Below are 25,995 nucleotides of genomic sequence, written 5' to 3' on the forward strand. Positions count from 1 at the left end.
CAGGCAGAGGAAAAGATTAGAAATGGGAATGATAATGCCCAACTGCATTGTGTTAAGATAACATACCTTTCTGCCGCTTCAAAACTCAGGGCTGTCTAGTTGTTAAAAGCACTGCAGTGAAACCTGAGATACTAAGTCTGAAATCAAGCCAACTATCAAGAAGTGATTTTTCCTTGAGTGCACACCTCCAAAAGTGAATGTGTGTGTGTGTGTGTGTGTGTGTGTGTGTGTTCACCTCATGCTGCATGGACCAGAACTTCCCACAAACAAGAATCCGCGAAGTCATAAATCCTTTAGTGCATTTTTAAATAACATGGGACAAGATGTTTAACTACTCAAATAACTGTGTGGATAGGAATCATCTAAGGATTCTGATTCAGAAATACTATGGTAGAACCTGAGAATCTGCATTTCTCAGAAGTTTGCCAAAAGATGGCACTGGTGGCCTTAGACCCACACTTCAAGTAGCAACTATTTAGGAGGCCATCCCCTGTAATTATGCATCAAATAGCAGGTAAGCATAAAGACAGAACACTGAGGTTGAAACCAGAACTGACTTTAAAGCCTAACTAAATAGGATCTATGCTCTAGATGAAAAAAAAAAAAAAAAGAGCAACAAGATGCCTACTTGACAGAGTGGTATTGTATAGTCTTAATATATGTGAAAAGTTCTTGGCTCAGAACAGACCCCATAAATATCTATTCCTATCCCTGGGTTACCTATTTTTACATACATTCCCTCATTATGAAATATCACCCTTGAGCAGCAATTCACCTGTAGCCAGTCTGATGACCTAACTAAGAAAACTGAGCTGAACTGCATTTACTATAATGAACTCCCCTCCAACAAACTATAAATAATGTCAACATAAATTTAATTTTTCCTCTAAAGGCTTGACTCTTACCCATAGCTAAAATTAGGCCTGATTCTATGATAAAGCAGAGTCCATTATATATGTATATAATTAAAGATCCAACTTTGATTCTTTAAATACTTCTTTATTTTTAAAAATTAAATAAAATACTTCAAATTTACATATAAATAAAACTCTCCCGCACAGAGTTTGAGTGAAAGTATCTTCACTCTCAAACATCCTAAAAAATCCCAAATCTACCACCTACTACCTCTATAACACCGGGAGAGTTATTTAATCCTTTCTATGTGTGCATTCCCTGATAATTAAGTGGTGGTGATACCTACTTTCTAGGGTTGTGAAAATTAAAGGACTTGACACACAGTAGAAATGTAATAAATGCAAGTCTCTTTTAAGATTTCAAATTAGTTTCCAAAAAAATGTAGGCTTCTTTTAAAATAAGGGAATTTTTCTTATATTCTGTCTTTTGAGCATGCATTCATGGGAGTGTTGCTATTCCAAGGTTCTTAGTTTCAAGTGATAAAAGTGGTTGCTATAGAGACTTTTGAATACAACTGACTAGTGTAGCTATAATATTAGAAGCAAGTCTCTAAGGAGTTAGGCCAACTTAAAAATCAAATCACTCTTCTGTTAAAACTCCCATCTATTTTAGTCTATCCTTGTTCACCTTTACATTGCTTGCTGGACCATAAGTAACAAAATTTAATATCTACTAAGTCCTTTCTTTATGTATGGTATCACACTAAATCTTTTTTAACTGTAAAAGACAACTTCTATGCAACTCAGACTTTCTTGGCCTCACCTCTTTTGTTACCCTCCCCTACTGATACGGCCTGTTGAGGCTCTAAGTGACCTCAGACTGACACAATTCAATAATGTCTTACCTCCCAGTCATGCAGTATAACTTTCATTGCCAACCAAAAGCCTGTCCATTGATGTCAAGACACAGAAATCTATGGAAACCTGCTTGACAAACATCTAAAGTGCACAGTATGTGTGGAGTTAATGCCCCATGCAGAAGTTAGCTTCTTGGAAAATAGTCCCTCCAGAACAAGCCATAAGACATATAGTGATAGCAAATTTGGTTATTCCATTGTCCCACTGATTTTTCTTTCTTTCCTGCCTTCCAATCCTCATCCCTCACTCTTACTCTCTCAAATTTCACTTCCTAAAAAGGAAACATAACAGAAGTCTTTATATAATTCTCTTTTTTATGGGTCCAGCTAAGAAAATTTTATTGAAAAATATACACATCAACCTAATGGGAAAGTATATTAATATCTTCAGTTTATGGAAGAGAAAACTATACTTTAGAAAGGATAAATCATTTGTTCCACATGTTCCTTTCTCAGATGTCTATCCAGAATTATCTGGGACTTACCACTATTTAGTAAAGTCCCAAACCTTACATTAAATTTATATCTGACTCTCTCCCCAAACCTTTCACCAACTAAGAGTGTGAGAGAAAGAAGAAATAAGATGAGAAATCTTCCTTAATATGTATGCATTCATTTGATTTTCAGATCCTCTCAGACTGTTCTCTTAATATTAGTTAATATTTCCCAATTTTGTTATCAACTTCAAAAACATAGTGAAAATACCATTGTTTGTTTTTCTCCACTTATTGACTACCGATTCAGATAAATACTGACTCTCCCAGCACATTTCTGGTGAAGTATTGAGGATAATTCTGAAATAACTGTCCTAGGAATCCTGAGTAAGACACAGAATCAAGCAACAGAAGGGTTCTGCATGTGGGCCACATAAATTGGGCTTAGGAGCCTCTTCCTGGGTTGACTTGAAACAAAGATTTGCCTAGACTGGTATTTTTATAGCAATTAATTATCTCAACACACTTTACTTATCACTAGGCAACTACAGACACTCCTCTTGTGGGTACTGCTAATACCACTAATCCATCTGACCTTCCTGCAAGGTAAAAATCTCTTCATTTTTATCCCCATTTGGCAGATTTTAATTAACTTCTCAAGGCCAACAGTTAATCAGTGGAAAGCAAAGACGAAAAGTGGGACATCTGCCTCCTTATGTGTTCAATCACTAGACACACTCCCACTGTTCTCCCTGCCAAGACTGGGGTCTGTAGGAGAGCATCAATGGCCTTTTCCAGTAGACAAGAGCAGCACTTCAAAATATCTCAGTCTAACATTCTCCTTGTGAGGTATGATAAATGACTCTGTTCCTTCCAGTGCTCCAATATTTACTTTAAGATAGGAATGCACCAACTTGTCAAAAAGCATGTAAGAATAAAGATTTTCTGTCAAATTGCAAGAATTTCTTCTTCAGTAAGATGGTGCTGATGTCATCTGTATGGCCTAAAGTCAACAGGCTCAAAATATGTTCCCCGTGCCAGATACACGGGGGAAGACAGTGTTCTTAATATTGCTAAGAGGCAAACAAATCAATTCTTAAAAGGCAAACTCAGCCTGCAAAGCAGACAGTTACATGAACTGCCTCCGAGCTGCATTTGAGGTTCTACCGTAGGAGCAAAATTACAGTTTTTGTCTCAAAATAGATATAAGGTTGAATGGAGCACACAGAGATGTCTGGGTATTTTTGGAGTCTCGGAACATTTAGTACCTCAACACCAAGTCTTCTATTAAAACTCCATGTGGCAGGCAAATGGGAGGTTACCTGCATAAAGTAAGTCTATGCCTGAAGCACAGTCAAGTGTTCAAGAGTTGAGAGAATCATGGGGTAGAGAAACAGTTTTGCTTTTCTTTTTATGCGGGGAGAGTCAAAATGCCTATTTTTAAACTTTGAATGTTTTTTGTGTGGGATTTAATATGACTCTTAGCAGTAAATCAATGAAATAAGAATTGAGGGTTTTGTGTATGTATGTGTGTATGTGTTTTGGTTGTGTTTTTTTCCAAAAAAACCCATAGTGGGTGCCTCCTATGTCGAGCTACATTCAACAAACAGAAACAGCCTGAGTTACTGACTCCAGGAAAACCAACACACCCGCATGCGTATGTGCAACACCCCTCCTCAGGCTCTCCCTATACATCCAGTGTGTATACAGTGAGGAACATGGTGAGTTTTTTTTCTTCTTGATGAAAATATAGTGTGTATGACAGTTGTGGTACTAATAATAGATAATGAATTCTGATTATTTCCTCAGATAGATGCAGATGAAATAATTTCCCTTTTTCTTTTTCCTTTAATCGCCAACAATTAAAGTTTTATATCCTTTCCTGACTTATTGCATCAAAAATAATTTAAAACTTGTATAAGTAGTTCCCAACAACATAATAAAATAAAGGGAACTAGCTAAGGGAGAGTAACTATGAATACCTTAATGATAAGACAAAGTTTATAAATAATATATTACAGTGCTTGGCACCTACCAACTGCTCTGTAAGATCTATCATCATCATACTTATATCCCTGGCTGGCTAGGGACACCCTGGTGCAAGTTTCCATTGAAGAATAAATTTAGAAGAGGCATCTTTCAACAGAAAAAGCACTGTCAATGTCCAGTGGTTTATTGCAAAGTAATGCCTTCCACTTAATGCAAATTGAACAAACAGGTAACTGAGGAGGGTACAGTGGCAAAAGCACCTGCTTTGCTAACATGAGGTCATGAGTGTGATCCCCAGTGCCATTGTATCTATGGAGAATGGTTGCGGTAGTTCTGCTCATTGGGACCCCTGAACCCCAAGAGAATTCAATCTCTGACAAGAATCACAATTTAAAACGGTGAGCACAACAACCAGGTATGTGACCCCGTGTGTGGTGAGCATCACAATTAAAGCATGTGACTCCTGGAAAGCCCTCCAACCAGAATACACGTGAGTATCACAGCATACAATCCCCAGTGAGCACTACAGCCAAGCAGATATGCAAATCCTGATCACTAGAAAAAAGGGAAGGAAACAGGCAAAAAGTGAACTAATATACTCATGTTGCCAGATGTTTGTCATAAAATATCATCTCATTAGGAGGACTAGTCCACTTTTATTTTTAGATAATTCTAACATTTAAATGACTCAAACTTGGGGGTAAATAAAAATAGGCTTTCTTAATTGAAATCATAAAGAAAATAAACCAATTTTTTTCTAAAAATCCCCTTATATAAAAATATAAGGGGAAAAATAATCCTGTGGGGGAAGAAAAAGAAACACCTTTTCATTAAAAAAAAATATTGATTCTTGTTAGGTTTATTCTGTTACCATATTTTTTTTTTCACCCTACCACCCCCACTGAAAAAAATGTACTTTTGACTTTCTTGTTGACAGACATAGCTCTTGGTCATCTGAACAAACCCATTTTCCAAATTAATGCCCTTCAGCTTTTTGTTTATCAAAGCAATGCTTCCTTTTTAGAAAGCTAATTTCTTGAGGAAGAGGGAGAAGGGGAAGATAAGGTTGGAGGAAATAAACAGTTATCCAAGGACCACCGACCAACCAAGCAAGGAAAGAACAGATAGCTAATAACTTGCCTCTGGACTCCACACAGAAGAGCTGTCAGTGGCATAGGAGTCTTCAAATCCCCGGTTATTAAAAGCTGTCTCCGTCTCCAAGCTGCCTTCTGTGGACTGGCGTCTGAGGTTGCGGACCACACTGGTCTCTTGCGAAGAAGTGCCATGGAGCCTGGTAGCTCCCATCTCACATGGGGAGAGTGAGTGGGCAGGGATGGGACCATCTTTACCGTAAGATAGAGTCTCTGAATAATTTCGCTGGCTGGCTTCATCCACATCTAAATCTGTAATAAACAAACTACTTCAAATGTATATTTTTTTACTTAGATAAATCATGTAGTAGCCATCACTTTAATCAGGACCTCACGGAATAAAACCCAGTGAGTAAGAGAGTATGGAGGTTAAGGCATATGCCTTGAATGTGACCAACACTTCAATCCCCAGCACCACCTGGTTCATTGAACACCATTAGTGTAGTAGAGATCTACAAACACTGCCAGTATGGGCTTGGTTAATCCCTGACACTACAGGGCCCAAGGGGCATGGCATCTCCACAACTGTCATTGATTACTAGCTTGCTTAGCTGATAATTACTGGGAAAGATCCCTGAGTCTCTCAAGCACCACTTGGGAGCCCCCAAATAACAAAAAAAATAAATAAAATCCACCAAATAACACCTGCAGAAACATAATTTAATACATACAGAATACAAACTCAATCCATTTGAGTTTTAAAAAATCACTAGTTCATTTTTGTCATACAAGAAGTTTTACCACTTTCTAAGAATATGAGCATAAGAAATGTAAGTTCATATTAGAGGGATAAAGAGAACACTTTAGCATTTTATTAATGAGAATGAGACTTTGGGGCTTTCTCTAGAAGGCAAGAAATGTTACCTTCTATGGACATTATATGGTCTCCAGATTATTCCATTCTCTTTCCCATGTTTACAGTGTTCATACTACCTCTTACTCTAAAACTTCAGTGGTCCTCCCACGTAAATAACATCCGGACATAATTCACAATCACAACTCTAGGCTTGGACTCATGCATGGTGTAGGTTTAAATCCTTAACTCTGAATAAAATCATGAACAGCATTAGACTAAACCTTTGTTTCAAAAAGTTATTTTGAATGCATAAATAATATCCACCTTAAAGCTGCCACTAGCCTTTTATATATATTACCCATGGCTACCTATCTGAATTCATCCAATTCAGCAACCCTTATTTTCTACTGTCTTCAACTGTCAGCCGTAATCTCTCTGATTCATGGAAACATTAGATGTGCAAATCTGGTTATAGTGATCCTCATACCTTCCATTCTGTTTTTGCTTCTGGTCCACCCAATGCCCAAACAACTTCTGAAACTTCCTTATAACTCAGTGTTTTTATTTTTCCATACCCTCTCACTTAATTCTCTCTGAATGTCTAAATATCTTCAGACCACGGAAGACAAAACCAAAACAGGGTCTTCATAAGCAATGGCTTTCACTCTGACTTGCTTCCCACTCCCAAAAAGTAGTCATTGGTATCTTCTATGGCAAGAAACCCTGATTCTAAGGTAAGAGAAAATTAGAGAAATAGATGGCAGGAGTATATGGGGTTACAAAATATATACCATAGCTTCAGCTCTGCCTTACTTGTTATTTAGTAGCAACTGTTTCTACCTTTATTCTTAAAGTCTTAGCTCCAACCTAAGCTTCTGGAAGGCACTTAGCCTTATACATTTACTGCAGTCTCCTGATTCACTGGAGATTTACCAAACCCTTCGATAAGTTTAAAGGTTAATCAGGTAACAAATCTTTGAAGTAGCCAAGTTGTTGCAACATGAAGCAATCGTTATCAGGGTTTTCCCAGTGTTTCACCTACAATAAACACAAGCTTAAAAATTCTGTAGCCATATATAATAGAATATATAAATTCATATTCTGACAATGTGATACTCAGGGTAGAACTTAAGATTTCTAATTTGGGGTTTTGAAAAACTAAAACAAGCCACTGAGAAGTTCCCCTAACTGCCTTGTTACTCTTATAATTGACACCCTTTGAAAATACTTTCATAAGACACCACAAAATTTTTTACACTCACATTTTTAGTTATTAGGCTAACACACATTAAAAGGGTCACAAAAAAATGACAGAACAATGGATATTCCATATGCAAAACTCTGCCACATAAAGCAGAATTTTCTTTTAAGGCTCTAATTAGAGCATCCATTCCTCATACACACGAACACTAAAACGTCCTATTAAACAGTAGGTCATCCATCAATGTGTGTAGCACCCAGCAGGATCTCAGCACAAAGTCTAACTTTGCCAAGAAATTACCCCCATAAAATTGTCTTATGACTTTAACTCCTACGGTGATAATACCTAGATCAGTAATAAGGGAATTTTCAAAAGCTACATTAAGCCTTGAAAAGCTATTCATAACTGAAAAACATGAGAACTATATTAATGTAACAAACCATTTTCCTTGACAGACAAGTGAGGAATGAATAAGAAAAGCCAATCTGGGGTACAAGTCAAGTTGCAAGGAGGAGGAGAAGGAAAGGTGATTCACCATTACATAAAGTTGTCTTCCCATGCTAGTTTAGAGAAATAGCGTCACCTTAAACACATACAGAAAAGTAATTGCCTATTAACAGAGGAATGTGTTCTGCCATTTAAAAAATTACAGAACACAATTATGCCACATGAAGGATACTTATTATACTATCTATAATCATCAATTTTTTGTCAACTGGGCTAGACTTAGTCCCTAATTATTCAATAAGACACTAATCTAGGTGTTGCTGTTGTTTTGTATTTTTGACTAAAGCCTTTAGGCTGTAGGTTTTAAAGAAAGACTATCCTACATGATCCATCCATTGGCAGATCTTAAACAGAGAACCAAGAAAATTTCTCCATCGTAATGACTCTTTTTTGGCCCCAATTGAACCCTGATTGATATTCTGTCCCAAGCAAAACTGAGCACAGTTTCTGGAAATAATAAAACAGTTTTTAATGGCACCAGGAGGGTAATGTCTATCTTGCATGAAAAATAATAAAAACAAAATATTTTAGAAGCAAAAACTAAACTTCAATCAAAAATAAATAAAAACAACAACAAATGGGCCTTTGCATAGTATGGTTGTCAACCTTTCGTACCTAAACATTTGATATATAGCTTCTGATCCAAATAATTAAACCCAAGAGGACCCTGAGTTCCCGCCTCCAAGCCTCTCCATGTGCTGCCCTAACCAAGCACTCCCCTAATCCAGGTAACTTGGACCTTGGACCGCCCCCAGGTCTTCCCGCCCCCCCCAAAGAAATCTCATGCAGACCCGGCCCGCCCTGGGGTTCCCAAGTGCCCCAGGACCCCCAGTTCCCACGCCAGGCCTCTCCAGGCGCTGCCCTAACCAAGCACTGCCCTAACCCAGGTAACTTGGTCTCCAAGCCACTTTGCCAATAGACTGGTGGGGGAGTGTCTTCTACATAAGGGGCCGTGGCCTCAAAGGGGGTGTGGCCTCCATCCAGTGAGGCCATAGTTATTCTTCCCCTTTCCTACACTGAGCACTTAGGTCACAATCTGTATGACCTGTTTCTTTGAAGAACACCCTGGCCATCTCAATCACTACATGTCAATAATCCATTAGCCTTTCCTAATTCCAAAAAAACTGTCAGGAACACAAGAAGGTACACAAAGCCCTTCAGAAAGAGATCATAGCCTCAAACCTTCACTAGAAGCCCTACATAAACTAGGAAGGACGCCTGAGTGTAAGGCACTATTCTAGAAAGGGGAAAAGACTACCATCATTGACTTGGCTCACCCAGAATCTCCTCCTGTAGCAAGAAGAAATAGGGATAGATAACCAGAAGATTGCACCTCTATCTTCCCACAACAACATGAAGAAACAGCGAAAAAAAACCCACCACAAAGAGAAATTGAAGGAAAGATTCCAGAAACCTCAACAAGGGTCACCCACAAATACAACCTCCTCTTAGATAAAGAATTCAGAGAAGAAATCGTGAAGATGGTCAATGAACTCAAAGCAACGATGGAGCAGACAACCAATAAACTAAGGGAAGATATGAACACAGCATTGGAACGGACCACCAAGATAATACGGGAAGAAATGAGAGCAGAAATCTCAAAGCTATGAACATAAGTCACACAATTAAAGGAATTGGTAGATGAAATAAAAAACTCAGTAGGAGCCCTCAACAGTAGAATGGTTACAGCCAAAGACAGAATCAGTGAGCTTGAACATGAGCTGCAGAAAGCATATAGGCAACAACAAATAATGACAAAAGACCTCAAAATGGCTCTAGGGCGAATCAGAGTCCTAGGGGATGACCTCAAGAAGAACAACATAAGAATCATTGGAGTACACGCAGCACAGGGAACTAATCTCAATGAAAAAATCGCAGTTAAAGACATCATTGCTAAGAAATTCCCAGAGCTGGAGAATGCGGGCACCCAGATCCAAAGAACATGAAGCGTGCCAGTTAAAAGGAACTCCAATAAAAAACTCCAAGGCATATCATAGTCAGAATGATAGATGCCACAGATAGAGACACAATACTGCAAGCAGCAAGGTCAAAGAAGGAAATCACATACAAAGGAGTACCCCTTAGATTTACAGCAGACCTATCAGAGGAAACCCTCCAAGCCAGAAGACAATGGTGGGATATAGTGTAAAAGCTCAATGAAATGAACATCTCACCAGAATACTCTATCCAGCAAAACTCTCACTTAAACTCGAAGGAACCATACACTATTCCACAGATAAACAAGAACTCAGGAAGTTCATAGACTCAAAACCAAACTTAAAAGAAGGACTAAAGGGGCTACTGTAAGACAAAGGAAAAACCCTACAAGAACAACAAACCCTATAGAAAGATGGCACATAATCCCATAGCAATAATCTCTCTCAATGTCAATGGTCTAAATGCTCCAATCAAGAGATACAGAGTAGCAAAATGGATTCAGAAACTATACCCAACTTTTTGCTGCCTACAAGAAACACACCTGAACAGTCAGAGCAAACACAGGCTCAAAGTCAAGGGATGGAAAACAATCCTACAAGTAAACAACTCCCTAAAAAAAGCTGGGGTGGCCATACTAGTATCTGACAACATAGATTTCAGGCTGAAAAAGATTAGAAGGGACAGTGAAGGTCATTTTCTATCCATCAAGGGATATGTACAACAGGAAGAAATCACACTCTTAAACATAGATGCACCTAACGAGCAACCAGTTAAATATTTAAAACAACTCCTAACAGACTTTAAGGAAGACATTGCTAGCACCACGATAGTAGTTGGAGACTTCAACAACACCTCATCACCTCTGGATAGATCAACAAGAACAAAACTCAGCAAGGGAACAATGGCTCTGAAGGAAGAAATAGAAGAGAGAGGGCTAATAGACCTATACAGGGCTTTACACCCCAAAAAGAAAGAATACACATTCTTCTCCAGTCCACACGAAACATTTTCCAAAATAGACCATGTCCTGGGCCACAAAACAAACCTCAATAGAATCAGAAGATAGAAATTGTATCAACCATCTTTTCAGACTATGATGCGCTGAAAATAGAAGCTAATCACACACAGACACGGAGTACCAAATCAAACACCTGGAAATTAAACAACTCCCTGTTGAACAATGAGTGGGCCAGGAAGGAAATCAAGGAAGAAATCAAAAGATACCTCGAAACAAATGAGAATGAAGACACAAGCTACCAGAACCTATGGGATTCAGCTAAAGCAGTGTTAAGGGGAAAATTTACAACTCTACAAACATTCCTCAGGAAGGAAGAAAGGGCCTATATTGAGAGCTTGACTTCACAGCTCAAGATCTTAGAAAAGGACCAGCAAAAGGACCAAGCCAGACTGAAGGAAAGAAATAATAAACTTAGAGCAGAAATAAACGATATGGAAACCCAAAAAACAATCTGAAAGATCAATGAAACCAAGAGCTGGTTTTTTGAGAAAATAAACAAGATTGATAAACCACTAGCAAGACTCACAAAAAAAGAGAGAGAGAGAACCCTAATGAACCAAATCAAAAATGAAAAGGGGGATATCACAATAGAAACCATGAAATTCAAAAGATCATCAGAGACTACTTTGAAAATCTTTATGCCACGAAACAAGAGAACCTAAAAGAAATGGATAAATTCCTTGATTCCTATAATCTCCCAAGACTGAATCAAGAAGACTTGGAATACCTGAATATACCCATTAACATCAAGGAAATTGAAACTTTAATCAAATGTCTTCCCAAAAACAAAAGCCCAGGCCTGGATGGATTCACTAGCGAATTCTTCCAAACATTTAAAGAGGACCTGTTGCCTGGGGCCATAGGTGGAGAATGGGCACTGGTGGAGGGATGGGTACTCGAGTATTGTATGACTGTAACACAAGCATGAAACTCTGTAATTGTACCCTCACGGTGACTCATTAATAAATTTTTTAAAAAAAAATAAAATAATATAATGAGTAGAATAAGTCACAGAACAACAACAAAGAAACCCCAAATAATTAAACCCAAGCCCTCTCTGACAATGCAGGAAATGTGACAGAGGAGAGTAACACAAAATCAGATACATGATACAAATATGATTGGGAAATAAAGGTAGCATTGTTGTTGTTCTGCTCAAAAGATAAGACAGTATCAGTGATTTCTTCATGGACTTGAACTTACAATTTCATTGGTCCAACAAAAATTTAAATGTATTTTTAAAGTGAAGAAGTGTCTATGGTTGAATTTGACCTAAGAAATCACAGTTAAGGGTAAAATTTAAAAAAAAACCTACAAATAAAGTAGGAAACATCTTTTCTGTTAATTAAGATATTAATTAAATTAATTAATATTAGGATATTAATTAAAAATTAATATCTTCATTATTCCTTATTGCTGGAATAAGTTCACTGATCCAAAGCCAAACAAAAAAGAAATCACACCAAATAAAATCATGCAATAGAAAGAACATTAACATTTTAGTGGCATTTGTTAACCTAAAATCTAGCATACAGTTACTCATTCCCACAAAAATCCTGCTATTTTCTTCAAAAGTCTAAAGGTAATCTACTTGATATAGTGGAGGCTTCCTGTCTGTAGTGGAAGAAGAGAATTACCTTTTCTATCACTATTTGTCAAAATATTCTGTTTGCTAGTTATGACAGAAATTATTGCTAATTCCAAGAAGTGTATGAGTTACAGTAGTTATTAGAAGTTAGACCCTTGGGCTCCAAGAAATGGGGCCATTGTCTTTAGAATAGTACAACCTACTTCTCAATAACCAGCTGCCACTAACTTTTATCTGCTAGCACTTGTCCTTTCAGTGGAGAAAAAGTAATATTATGATGAAACAACAGAGATAGAGAAAAACAGGGGTGAGGACATGACACAGGGTCAATAGTAACATTATTTGAATTTCCTTGGAATAAAAATAATAAGAATAATGTGTCGGTGGCCCATATCAACAAGTAAAATTCCATGGTAAAAAGCAAATGATTATAGTCTGCAGAAAACTAGGTTATTTTCCTCCTCTTTGTTATGCCTGCCTCCTCTACTCAAGAAATTTCTTCTGTTACTTTCTCTCCATTATATTACTCCCACTTTTCTCTTTCTAGCGCTAATTGTTGACAAACATGGATGAAATACAACTGTGCCTCTATTGCTCTGATTGGCTGTATTCCCAGAGAGAAAGGAGAAAAAGGTTAGCAATCTTTGGCCATTCAGACAAGTTCTCTCAGATCTGACTTTTTACATATAGGTATTTATTAAATTCACTTTCCAGATAATTTCCTTGTTTCCAGGGTTCTGGGCAAAAAAGGAGATATAAAATGACTGTCTCAGAAAATATCTAAGAAATATTATAGTGTTCTGTTTTTGCCTCTTCTCTCCATATTACTGAGGATATTTTGTATATGGTGGCAAAGGAAGACAACTTTTAAATTTTTTAAATAATATTTTTGGCATTGTAATTTACAGTACTGTTAATGGCTTTGGCACAAGTTGTAAACTTTAGCAACTACATCTCTGGGTATTTCCTCTTACCTTTATTAAAGGTAAACATAGTAAAATGCTAGAAGATACATATGGCCTGTATTTTACCCAGTAATTTTTTATGCAACGCAGGAAGAACAGTATTCAGAAACTATAGGGAATGAGGGAAAGTGTCAAAGGTGTAATTTGGAATAGGTTATCAATACTATTTAATGATCATTTTTATTTATGAAACATTTTAATTCTGAGGTTATATAATAAGTAGAAAATAGACTCATCCCAAATGGAAGACAAAACAGAATTTCAATGTCAGTAGCAAGATACATGACATTTTTGTACTTATTAGAAGAAACAAGAAATTATGAAGCATAATAAATACCATTCTACTCATTAGTGTCTAAAATATGCAAAGGCAAAATCTCCAAAGAAGGAAGAAACCTGGCCCTTCTACTAAAAGATACACAGCAGGATAGCAAACAAGGACCAAAGGATAACTGATACACACAATTGAGTTGTGGAGGTTGTGGGGCTTGAGAGGCATGTTGGGATTTTGGTGAGTGACAAGTGTGGTGTTGGAATTGTGTCCAGGAGAAGCCATTATTAATGGTAATTTAAACAACAGACTCTCAATCAATAAAAAAATGTAAAGGTAGAAGATGAATTGAAAGTCTGCAGACCATGCTAAGAATAAACATTTTGCATAATAAATGCATTAATATTTTGAAGTAGTTATTATAATTCCATTTTAAATTTTATAAGATATCATATATCAAAGGTGAGTAAATGTTCCCCTTATTATAAAAATAAGTGAATGATCTCCTATACTACTAGTATGACAGTCCTCCTCCCTGCAAAGTTTGAAGTAATCCTTCTGCCCTGTGAGCCTAAAGGTCCTGACCTATATTTTTTCCCTCTTTGAACTCTGAGAGGCAAGTGCCGTGACTCAAAAACATTCTTACCATTAATCATCCCTGGTCTAGATAAAGGAAAAGGTTGATACAAAAGAATACCTTCACAGGCAGACACTTCGGTATTATCCTCTTCATGGGCTGAAAGCAACTGATTAAATTTGGGTTTCCGCTCCAGTCCTGTCTGTTTTCCTTTCTCAGACACACCAGAACGGAAGCTCTGGGATCGAGACACAGAAATCTCAAACTGTTTGATCACCTCCTCATCAGTGTCAGAAGATGTGGAGAGCTCTTCATCATCTCCAAAGCTGTTAACTGGAAGCAAATAAGAGTCATAAGTCTCTTGCATGGCCTATAATATCATAACATAATCTGGAGCAGGGGAGGAGAAGAACATAGGTTATTTGTCTGATCCAAGCAGACCCAAACTGAATGGGAGGATTTAAAGCACTTCTGAAACACACATCTAAGTCCAATGGAATGAAACAGGAAAAGAAGACTCATGAAAGTAATTAGAAATGAATGGCTAGAAGCCAGGCAAAACCACTGAGACACCCATAATCACCATAATGAACCCTCAATGAGCCAGGCAGCCATGCTGATCTTTGTAGCATCCATTTGTTCATAACTTGAAGCAGGACCATTACCCATATAATTTCTTTATGTGCAGTTTGCGCCAATCATGAGAGAGATTTGCTCTTGGCTTCATCTCATTTTTTAAAAACATACAGAGACACATCCCACTTCAGAAGAGATACTTGGAACTATGATTTTCCAAAAGCTTTATAGATCTGGGACAACCATGCTCTGTGTTTTATTATTATTTTTTTACTTTTTTTGGAGTGGGTCACACCAGTGATGCTCAGGGGTCACTCCTGGCTCTGCACTCAGGAATTACCCCTGGCGGTGCTCAGAGGACCATATGGGATGCTGGGAATCAAACCAGGGTTGGCCGCGTGCAAGGCAAATGCCCTACACACTGTGCTATTGCTTTAGCCCCTCTGTGTTGTATTATATTTTAAAATGTTTGGGGACAGCAGGTGGTGCCCAGCTTAGGGACGCTGGGGAGCCACAAGGGCCATGATAACTAGAGCTCTGGAGAGTTAGTTGTTGCCAAGGGATCAAATCTGGAGCTTCTTACATGCAAAACGTGTTTTACCACTTCCCAGCCCTATGACTCTCTTTAAAGACAAAATCTACTTTAAAGGCCTAAGGATAAAACTAAAGTATTTCTATCCCTACCACTGTATAGCACTTTGAACAAAGGTGGCCCTGTTGTCCCCCAGCACCTCTGGACCTAAGCAGAGTTGCATTGCCAGTTTGAACACTGAATTGATCTGCCTATTGGACAGTGTCATAGGGAGTAATCCTCTGGTACCCAGAGCACTGCTAGAGAAGGTAATACCCCCCAAACCAATTTGTACCAAAAATGTTCTTATGCTTTTCTGAGTCCCCAAATCTCCTGAATTCTTTCTTACACATCAGCACACTGATCCCTTTTTCAGTTTTAGCAACACGCCACCTCTTTGTCTTGGTCAGCCTGGAGCCTTCCCTTCCCAGTGGGTTATACCTAGCTGGCTTCTGTCAACTTTCAAGTCTCACCTTGACTCCATTCTTCCTAAAGACTTCCCTGACAAGACTGTGTTGGCAATCCTCTTCAGAGCACTTTTCTTGTCTATTTGTCTCTTCTCCCCTATAACTTCTATGATTATAGAAATACCATGTGTTTTTGTTCAGTAGTGTTTATTAGGTAAAAATAATGTTATTAAGGAAAAACCATGCCTGTTGTGCAATACTTAATGAACATTTGTAAATAGTGAATATAGTGAATATCCAGTGTTTTTTCCCCACCCTGAGTATCTTTCCCTGCTACCTCCCTCTCTCCTACACATACCACCTAATCTCTTACTCTAAAATTCTCTGTGCTTGAAATATTTTTCTTCAGCCCCAAGCAAAGAATTGAGTTCATTATTCTGGTCTCAGTATTAACATCATTTATTTGAGAGTCCTTATTTGACCCTTCAATCAGATTCCAAAATCCCTCAATGTTTTATTAAAGAACTTTCTGTCCTGTCCAACAAATGCCTCTTTCAATATTATGGCAGAATTACCTACTTAACTGACAAATGTTCTACCTAAACTGCACAATCACTTACTGACCCTTCCATCATTGTTGGAAGACAGCATGAAGATACAATAGCAATCCCCATAGTCCATCATCTAGGTGCCATTTCGGTTTATGTTTTTGTCTCCCACTCTGGAGAGCCTGGCAAGCTCCCCGTGGCGTATTCATATCCCAAATACAGTAACATATATATACATACCTCTCAGAGAACCCGGCAAGCTACCAAGAGTATCCCACCCGCATGGCAGAGCCTGCCAAGCTACCTGTGGAATATTCGATATGCCAAAAGCAGTAATGATAGGTCTCGTTCCCCTGACCCTGAAAGAGCCTCCAATCGTTGGGAAAGATGAGTAAGGAGAGGCTGCTAAAATCTCAGGGCTGAGTGTAATAGAGACGCTACTGGTGTCTGCTCGAGTAAATCAATGAACAATGGGATAACAGTGGTACAGTGATAGTTTTTATAGTCCAGGATGTTTACACAGTGACAAACTCCATTGTTGGTGTTACATGACTGTTTATCTACAAAAGAGCACTCCAGACCACCCACTTGTATATCCTTCTAGGCACCATCACAGTGCCAGAAAGATGGCAGACTGCTCTGAAAATATTTACTGAATATTAATTAAAAATGACAAATAACTAGGGATTATTTTTCAAAGATTTACTCCTATCCAAGAGTTATGGTGATTCCAAGGAAGAATATGGCTGCTAATTTACAGATTAGTCCTCAAGATCACATTTGAATCAGAAACTAAGAAGAAACAGAAGCCAAGAAGCCATGCTTAAATAAAATACCTTAAACAACAACCTGGTCAAAATGTTTAACTATATTCTGTATTGAAATATTGAATATATTCAAAGTATAGAGAGAATTAAGTGAAGATCATTAGCTACTTAGGTGTGGGGTGGATGGGAGGGAGGTATATTGGGGTTCTTGGTGGTGGAACATGTGCACTGGTGAAGGGATAAGGGTTTAATCAGTATATGACTGATACTTAAACCTGAAAGCTTTGTAATTTTTTTCACGATGATTCAATAAAATAAAAACTTTAAAAAATGTTGAACTATTAATAATAACAAACATTTAAGGCTCTTAATGTGCCTGAAACTGTCCTGAGTATTTTAATATATTATCTACTTTAACCCATATGAAAATAATCCCCAACACTGCTTCCATTTTCCAAGTAAACAAACTGAGTCAGCTATAAGTCTATTACTTGGTGAAGAACATATTGCCAATAGATGGTGATACCAAGATTTGAGTCAATCTTGGCTCAACTGGAGCTAGTCTCCAGAGACAATTTTTGTAATCGCTACTTTGTACAAATAGTGTTATGGTGGAAAGAACTCATATTCGGCATATTTCACATTAACTAGCTTAGATCCTGTGGTAAGACACTTAACCTCTCTTGCCTCGTTTCAGCACCTGATAATTTTTAATATCTATATTATTTCAAGCTTGTTTCCATATCTACTCTTCTATAAATATCTGTTCCAATGTAGACATCAATGTTTTCAATCTGGTTGTCCCCCTTATGGAGTACTAATATTCAAATAAGAAACATATCATTACCAGATCATTCAATCTCATTGACTGTGACACAATAGTTAAGACCCCCAAAGGAAAGTATTAGAAAAAACCAGACTTCCTTTTAGTCTTAAGAAGTACCTCAATAGTACCCCAGCCACTGTGCGTATGCACCCGCTCCACAATAGGACTGGATATCTCCCAGCATCCCGGGCAGGGCACTGTGCCCTGAGCCCCCACTGCTGACCCCCAGCACTTCCTCCTTTACCCAGTGAGAGGGAATAGTGCTAGTGAACTGGAATGACCCACCTCTATACAACCACAACAACATGAGAAAACAACACAAATCCCCACCACGTGGAGATGAAGAAAAGAGTTCTGAAGCCTCAACAGGGGTTACCTACAAACACAATCTCTCCAAAAAAGAATTCAGAGATGAAATGCTGAGAATGTTCAATGAACTTAAAGAAATAGTGGATGCATGCAGCCGACCCAGGCAGCGACCCAGGTTTCCCATCTTCCCATATGGTCCCCAGCGCACTTCCAGGAGTAACTCCTGTGCATCACTGGGTGTGACCCAAAAAGCAAAAAAAAAATTTAATTCTAGGGGTTGAAAGGAATGGGGAAAAAAAGAAATAGTGGAGCAGTCAGCGAAGAAAATACAGGAAGAAATGAGAGCAGAAATAGGAAAGCTACATTCAGAAATATCACAAATAAAAGATTTGGTAGATGAAATAAAAAACTCAGTGGGTGCCCTTAACAGTAGAATGGCTACAGCTAAAGACAGAATCAGTGAGCTTGAAGACCAGCTGCAGAAAGCCCACAGGCAACAACAAACAATGGGAAAAGACCTCAAAACAGCTCTAGAATGAATCAGAGACCTAGGGGATGATTCTAAGAGGTATAACATTAGAATCATTGGAGTAGCAAAAGGACAGGGAGGCAACCCTAATGAGAAAGCCACAGTTGAAGAAATCCTTACTGAAAAGTTCCCAGAGCTGGAGAATGCAGACATCCAGATCCTAGGAGCCAAAAGGGTGCTAGCTCAAGACATAAAATAGTCAGAATGACAGATGCTACATATAGAGAGACAATACTGCAAGCAGCAAGGTCAAAAAAGGAAATCACATAAAAAGGAACATTCCTTAGATTTACAGCAGACCTATCAGAGGAAACCCTCCAAGCCAGAAGACAATAGTGGGATATAGTGATAAAACTCAATGAAATTAATGCCTAAAACAAGAATACTTTATCCAGCTAAACTCTCTCAAACTAGAAGGAACGATACACTCTTTCATGGACAAACAACAGCTCAGGAATTTCATAGACTCAAAACAAACTTTAAAAGAATGACTAAATGGGCTACTATAAGACAAGAATAACCCCTACACTCACAACAAACCTCTACAAGAAGATGGCACAAAACCTCATGACAATAATCTCTCTCACTGTCAATGGTCTAAATGCACAAATTAATAGACAGAGAGTGGCAAAATGGATTCAGGAACTGAACCCAAAATTCTTTTGCCTACAAGAAACACATCTGAACAGTCAGAGCAAACACAGACTCAAAATTAAACAATGGAAAACAATCCTTCAAGCAAACAACTCCCTCAAAAGAGCCAGGTCACCTTACTAGTATCTGAAAACATAGATTTTAGATTGAAAAGGATTAGAAGGAACAGTGAAGGCCATTTTTACTTATCAAGGGATATATAAAGAAGGAATGTGTTTCTTATTTGTAGATTAGTACTCCATAAGGGGGACAACAAGATTGAAAACATTGATGTCTACATTGGAAAAGATATTTATAGAAGATATTTTAGATACATCCTAAGTGTATACGTACCGAATGAGGGACCAGATAGATACTTAAAACAACTGCTAACAGATTTTAAGGAACACATTGCTAGCAACACAATAGTAGTTGGAGATTTCAATATTGCCTTATCATCTCTGTATAGAGCAACAAGATCAAAACTCAGCAAGGAAACTCTGTCTTTGAAGGAAGACATAGAAGAGAGAGGGCTAATAGATTTACACAGGGCATTACGTCCTCATAAAAAAGAACACACATTATTTTCCAGTTCACATGGAACATTTTCCAAAATAAACCACGGGGTGGGCCACAAAGCATACCTCAATACAATCAGGAAGTCAGAAATTTTATCAACTATCTGTTCAGACCATGATGAACTGAAGAAAGTAGTTGACCATGCTCAGACTTAGAGAACCAAATCAAACATCTGGAACATAAACAACTCAATGTTGAACAATGAGTGGGTCAGGGAGGAAATCAAGAAAGAAATCAAAAGGTACCTGGAAACAAACGAGAATGAAGAAAGAAGCCACCAGAACATGTGGGACATAACTAAAGCTGTGTTAAGGGGAAAATTTATAGCTCTGCAAGCATATCTCAGAAAGGAAGAAAGGGCCCACATAAACAACTTGAGCTCACAGCTCAAGACCTTAGAAAAGGACCAACAAAAGGAGTCCAAACCAGGAAGAAGGAAAGAGATAAATAATAAAACTTAGAGCAGAAATCAATGACATAGAAACCCCCCAAATAATTTGAAACCAAGAGCTGGTCTTTGAGAAAATGAACAAGATTGATAAACCACTAGCAAGACTCACAAATAGAGAGAGAGTACCCTAATAAACCAAATCAGAAATGAAAAGGGGAACATAACAACAGAAACCAAAGAAATTCAAAAGATCATCAGAGCCTACTTTGAAAGTCTGTATGCCATGACACAAGAGAACCTGGAAGAATTGGATAAATTCCTGGATTCCTATAACCTCCCAAGCCTGAACCAAGATGATTTGGAATACCTGAATAGACCTATTACTATCAAGGAAATTGAAACTGCAATCAAAAGTCTTCCCAGAAACAAAAGTCCAGGTTCAGATGGATTCACTAGCGAATTCTTTCAAACAATTAAAGAGGACCTATTTTCAGTTATTTTCAAGCTTTTCCAGGAAATTGAGGAAACAGAAACACTCCCAGACAGTTTCTATGAGGCACATATTATCCTAATACCAAAAGCAAGCAGAAACACCACAAAAAAAAGAAAAAGAAAATTATGTCAATATCTCTGATGGCGCCCGCTCGAGCAAATCGAAGATCAATGAGATGACAAGTGATACAAGTAATCTATAATGAATATGGATGTGAAGATCCTCAACAAAATATTAGCAAATAGAATCCAACAACTCATCAAAAAGATCACATACCATGAACAAATAGGATTCATTCCCGGGATGCAAGGATGGTTTAACATTCAGAAGTCAATCAACATAATCCATCACATCAACAAAAGAAAAGATAAAAAACCTATATGATCATATCAATAGATGAAGAGAAAGCATTTTACAAGATCCATCACCCATTCATGATGAAAACGCTCACCAAAATGGGTATAGAAGGGCCTTCCTCAATATAGTCAAAGCCATCTACCACAAGCCAATAGGAAGCATTATTCTCAATGGGGAAAAACCAAGGGCCTTCCCTCTAAGATCAGGGACAAGGCAAAGGTGCTTACTATCACCACTTCTGTTCAATATGGTACTGGAGATATTTGCAATAGCGATTAGGCAAGAAAATGACATTAAGAGCAACCAGATAGGAAAGGAAGAAATTAAGCTCTCACTATTCGCAGATGATATTATACTATATCTAGAGAACCCCAAAGCCTCTACCAAGAAACTCCTAGAAATAATAGACTTATATAGTAAAATTTCAGACTATAAAATCAATACCCAAAATCCATGGCTCTTCTATACGCAAATAATGAGAGAGAAATAAGTGATATGAATAAAGCAACCCCATTAACAATCATGCCACAGAAAATCAAGTACCTCGGAATCAGCTTAACTAAGGAGGTAAAGGACCTATACAAAGAAAACAACAAAATGTTACTTCACAAAATAAAAGAGGAAATGAGGAAAATGGAAACATATCTCCTGCTCATGGATTGGGAGAACTAACATTGTCAAAATGGCAATACTCCCGAAAGCAATATACAGATTCAATGCGATCCCTATAAGGATACCAATGCATTCTTCAGAGAAGTATATCAAGCACTCCTAAAATTCATATGGAAAAACAAACCCTTACAAATAGCTAAAGCAATTCTGGGAAAAAAGAAGATGGGAGGCATCACCCTTCCCAAGCTCAAACTGTACTACAAAGCAATAATTATTAAAACAGCATGGTACTGGAACAAAGGTAGAGCAGTAGATCAATGGGACAGGGTTGAATATCCTGACACATACCCTCAAACATATGGTCATCTAATCTTTGATAAGGGAGCAAGAAATGTGAAGTGGAGCAAGAAAAGCCTCTTTAACAAATGGTGCTCACAAAACTGGAAAGCTACATGCAAAAAAAAAAAAAAGGGGGCTGAGATCTCTACCTAACACCATGCACAAAAGCCAGATCAAAATGGATTAAAGACCTCAATATCAGACCAGAATCCAACAGGTATATTGAAGACAAGGTTGGTAAAATCTTCCATGACATTGAAGCTAAAGGCATCTGCATAGATGATTCGCTACTGACCAGGCAAGTGGAAACAGAGATAAACAAATGGGACTATCTTAAAATAAGAAGCTTCAGTACCTCTAAATAAACAGTGACCAGAATACAAAGACAATCTACAGAATGGGAAAGGATATTTATCCAATACCCATCTGATAAAGGGTTCATATCAAGGATATACAAGGCACTGTTGAACTCCACAAGAAGAAAACATCCAACCCCATCAGAAAATGGGGCAATGACACAAACAGAAACTTTCTCAAAGAAATCTGTATGGCTAAAAGGCACATGAGAAAATTTTCTACATCACTAGTCATCAGGGAGATGCAGATCAAAACAACAATGAGATACCATCTCACACCACAGGGACTGGCCCACATCCAAAAGAATAAAAGCAATCAGTGCTGGCATGGATGTGGGGAGAAAGAGACTCTCCTTCACTGCTGGTGAGAATGCCGACTGGTTCAGCCCTTTTGGAAAATAGTAAGGACGTTTCTCAAAAAATTAGAACTTGAGCTCCTATTTGACCCAGCAATACCACTTCTGGGAATATACTCCAGAAATGCAAAAAAGTATAGTCAAAATGACATCTGCACTTATATGTTCATTGCAGCACTATTTACAATAGCCAAAATCTGGAAAAAACCCATGTGCCTGAGAACAGAGGACTGGCTGAAGAAACTTCGGTACATTTACACAATGGAATACTTTGCAGTTGTTAGAAAAGATGAAGTCATGAAATTTGTGTATGAGTGGATTAACATGGAGAGTATCATGCTGAATGTAATGAGTCAGAAAGAGAGAGACAGACATGCAAAGAATGCACTCATCTGTAGAATATAAAGTAACAAAATGGGAGACTAATGCCCAATTGTAGAGATAAGCATCAGGAGGATTGCTGCATGGCTTGGAAGCTGGCCTCACATGCTGGGGCAAAAGGCAGCTCATATAGAGAAGGGAAAAGATGCTTAGAAGACCCGCTCTGGATGGAAGATGTATACCAAAAGTAGACTATAGACCGAACATGATGGCCACTGAGTACCTGCATTGCAGACCACAAGACCCTAAAGGAGAGAGAGAGTAAAAGGGAATCCGACTGCCACAGAGGTAGATTGGGGGAGTGGGAGCGGGATAGGGGATCGGAGGGATACTGGGAACACTGGTGGTGGAGAATTGGCACTGGTGGAAGGATGGGTACTCGATTATTGTACAACTGAAACATAGCATGGCAGTTTGTAAGTCTAACTGTATCTCATGGTGATTCATTAAAAAACCAAAATTTTTTTTAAAAAAGTACTTCAACAGAAAACCATTACAAGCTTCTTCATGTCTGAATATGCTGGTCATAGAATTTAAATGTGGAATGTACCCCATAGACTAAAGAGAACCAAAAGATAAAAAGTTCCTCCTTCATAGGATGGAAAGAGCTAAGTACTTGGGAGAGAGGCAGGAGATAGGTAATAAGAGGACTAGTTGGATTAGATATCCATTAGAGTTCTCTCTGCAATATCATTCTCTTTATACCTGTTTTTAAAACTTGAATAGAACCCTTGGTGCCCACACGCTCTGCACCCTATCTCCAGCCAGTGTCCAGCAGGCAGGGACCCCAGCCCCTCGCTGCCGCTAACCCTGTGCTTTCTGCTTCCTCATCCAGGTGCGCCTGATCCCCTCACTGAGCATCCCAGCCCTCGGTGCCCGCACACTCTGCGAAAAGCCCCCAGACTCTATCTCAACCCAATGTCCAGTGGCCAGAAGGGGCAGGGCCTCTTTGGTAGTGGGTGTGGCCCCGCTACAGTGGGCGTGGTCTCCGGGGGCAGCAGTCTCTTATGCCACCGCAGTTATTTTCCCCTGTTCTACTATACTTGACAGATGTCTCAATCCCAAGTAACTAACTTTGTGGAGATCTCACCAGCTACCTCAAACACAAGGGGCTAAATTAACTATTAGTCTACTTCAATTGCACCAAAATATCGAAAACTCACAAAAAGGGAGATTAGCTCTAGTGAAATGGAAGGTCCCACCTCCATACAACCATGACAGCATGAAGAAACAGCACAAACCCCCACAGCAAAGAGAGGACGAGGAAAAGAGTCCAGAAGCCTCAGCAGGGGTTTCCCACAAACATTATCTCTTTGATAAAGAATTCAGAGAAGAAATTCTGAGAATGTTCATCGAACTTAAAACTTAAAAACAAAAAACTTCCACCATTAAAGAAGCGGTGAAATTATGGAAGCAAAGAAATTACGGAAGATATGAGAGCAGAAATAGGAAAGCTACATCCAGAAATGTCATGAATAAAAAACACTGTAGACAAAATAAAAAACACAGTGGGAGCCCTCAACAGTATTATGGCTACAGCTGAAGATAGAATTAGTGAGCTTGAATATGAGCAACAGAAAGCCCACAGGCTACAACAATTGGAAAAGACCTTAAAATAGCTCTAGAGCGAATCAGAGACCTAGAGGATGATGCCAAGAGGAATAACATAAGAATCATTGGAGTTCCAGAAGGACAGGGAGGCAAACCTAATGAGAAAGACAGAGTTAAAGAAATCATTGCTGAAATGTTCCCAGAGCTGGATAATGCAGATGTTCAGATCCTAGGAGCCCGAAGGGTGCCAGCTAGAAGAGACCCTAATATAAAGACCCCAAGACATATCATAGTCAGAATGATGGATGCCACAGATAGGGACACAATACTGTAAGCAGCAAGGTCAAAAAAAGAAATCACATATAAATGAGCACCCCTTAGATTCACAGCAGAATTATCAGAGGAAATCCTCCAAGCCAAAAGACAATGGTGGGATATAATGAAAAAACTTAATGAAATGAATGCCTCACCACAAATACTTTATCCAGCTAAGCTCTCACTCAAACTCAAAGGAACCATGCACAATTTCATGGATAAACAACAAGTAAGGAACTTCATAGACTCAAAACCAAACTTAAAAGAAGGACTAAAGGGGCTCCTATAAGAAAAGAAAAACTTCCACAAGCACAACAAACTCCTACAGAAAGATGGTACAAAACTCCACGACAAAAATCTCTCTCAATGTCAATGGTCTAAATGCACCCATCAAGAGACACAGAGTGGCAAAATGGATTCAGAAGCTGAACCCAGCTTTCTGCTGCCTACAAGAAACACATCTGAATGGTCAGAGCAAACACAGACTCAAAGTCAAAGGATGGAAAACAATCCTTCAAGCAAACAACTCCCTCAAAAAAGCTGGGGTGGCCATACTGGTATCCTAGTATCGGACAATATAGATTTCAGGTTGAAAAAGATTAGAAGGGACCACGAAGGCCATTTCTTACTAATCAAGGGATACATACAGCAGGAAAAACTCACACTCCTAAATGTATATGCACCTAATGAGGGACCAACGAAATTCTTAAAACAACTGCTAACAGATTTTAGAGAGGACATCGCTAGCAACACGATAGTAGCTGGAGACTTCAATACAGCCTTATTACCTCTGGATATATCAACAAGATCAAAACTTAGATAGGAATCACTGGCCTTGAAGGAAGAAATAGAAGAGAGAGAGAGCTAATAGATCTATACAGGGCTTTGCATCC

The 25,995-nt window shown here is 38.4% G+C and overlaps 1 protein-coding gene across 3 annotated transcripts in view; it reads right to left on the reverse strand.

Moving 5' to 3' along the window:
• SYT16 (synaptotagmin 16) overlaps positions 1–25,995 on the reverse strand; it is a 351,561-nt gene that overhangs the window by 39,416 nt on the left and 286,150 nt on the right. For all 3 annotated transcript variants that reach the window (XM_055131352.1, XM_055131351.1, XM_055131350.1), the window contains 2 exons: positions 14,327–14,539; positions 5,335–5,597 (listed from right to left, as the gene is read on the reverse strand). In XM_055131352.1, coding sequence (XP_054987327.1) covers positions 5,335–5,597; positions 14,327–14,539 — 476 coding nt within the window. The remainder of the gene's footprint in view (positions 1–5,334; positions 5,598–14,326; positions 14,540–25,995) is intronic.

This window comes from Sorex araneus, chromosome 3 (assembly GCF_027595985.1).
Source record: "Sorex araneus isolate mSorAra2 chromosome 3, mSorAra2.pri, whole genome shotgun sequence".
In the NCBI taxonomy this organism is placed as follows: domain Eukaryota; kingdom Metazoa; phylum Chordata; class Mammalia; order Eulipotyphla; family Soricidae; genus Sorex; species Sorex araneus.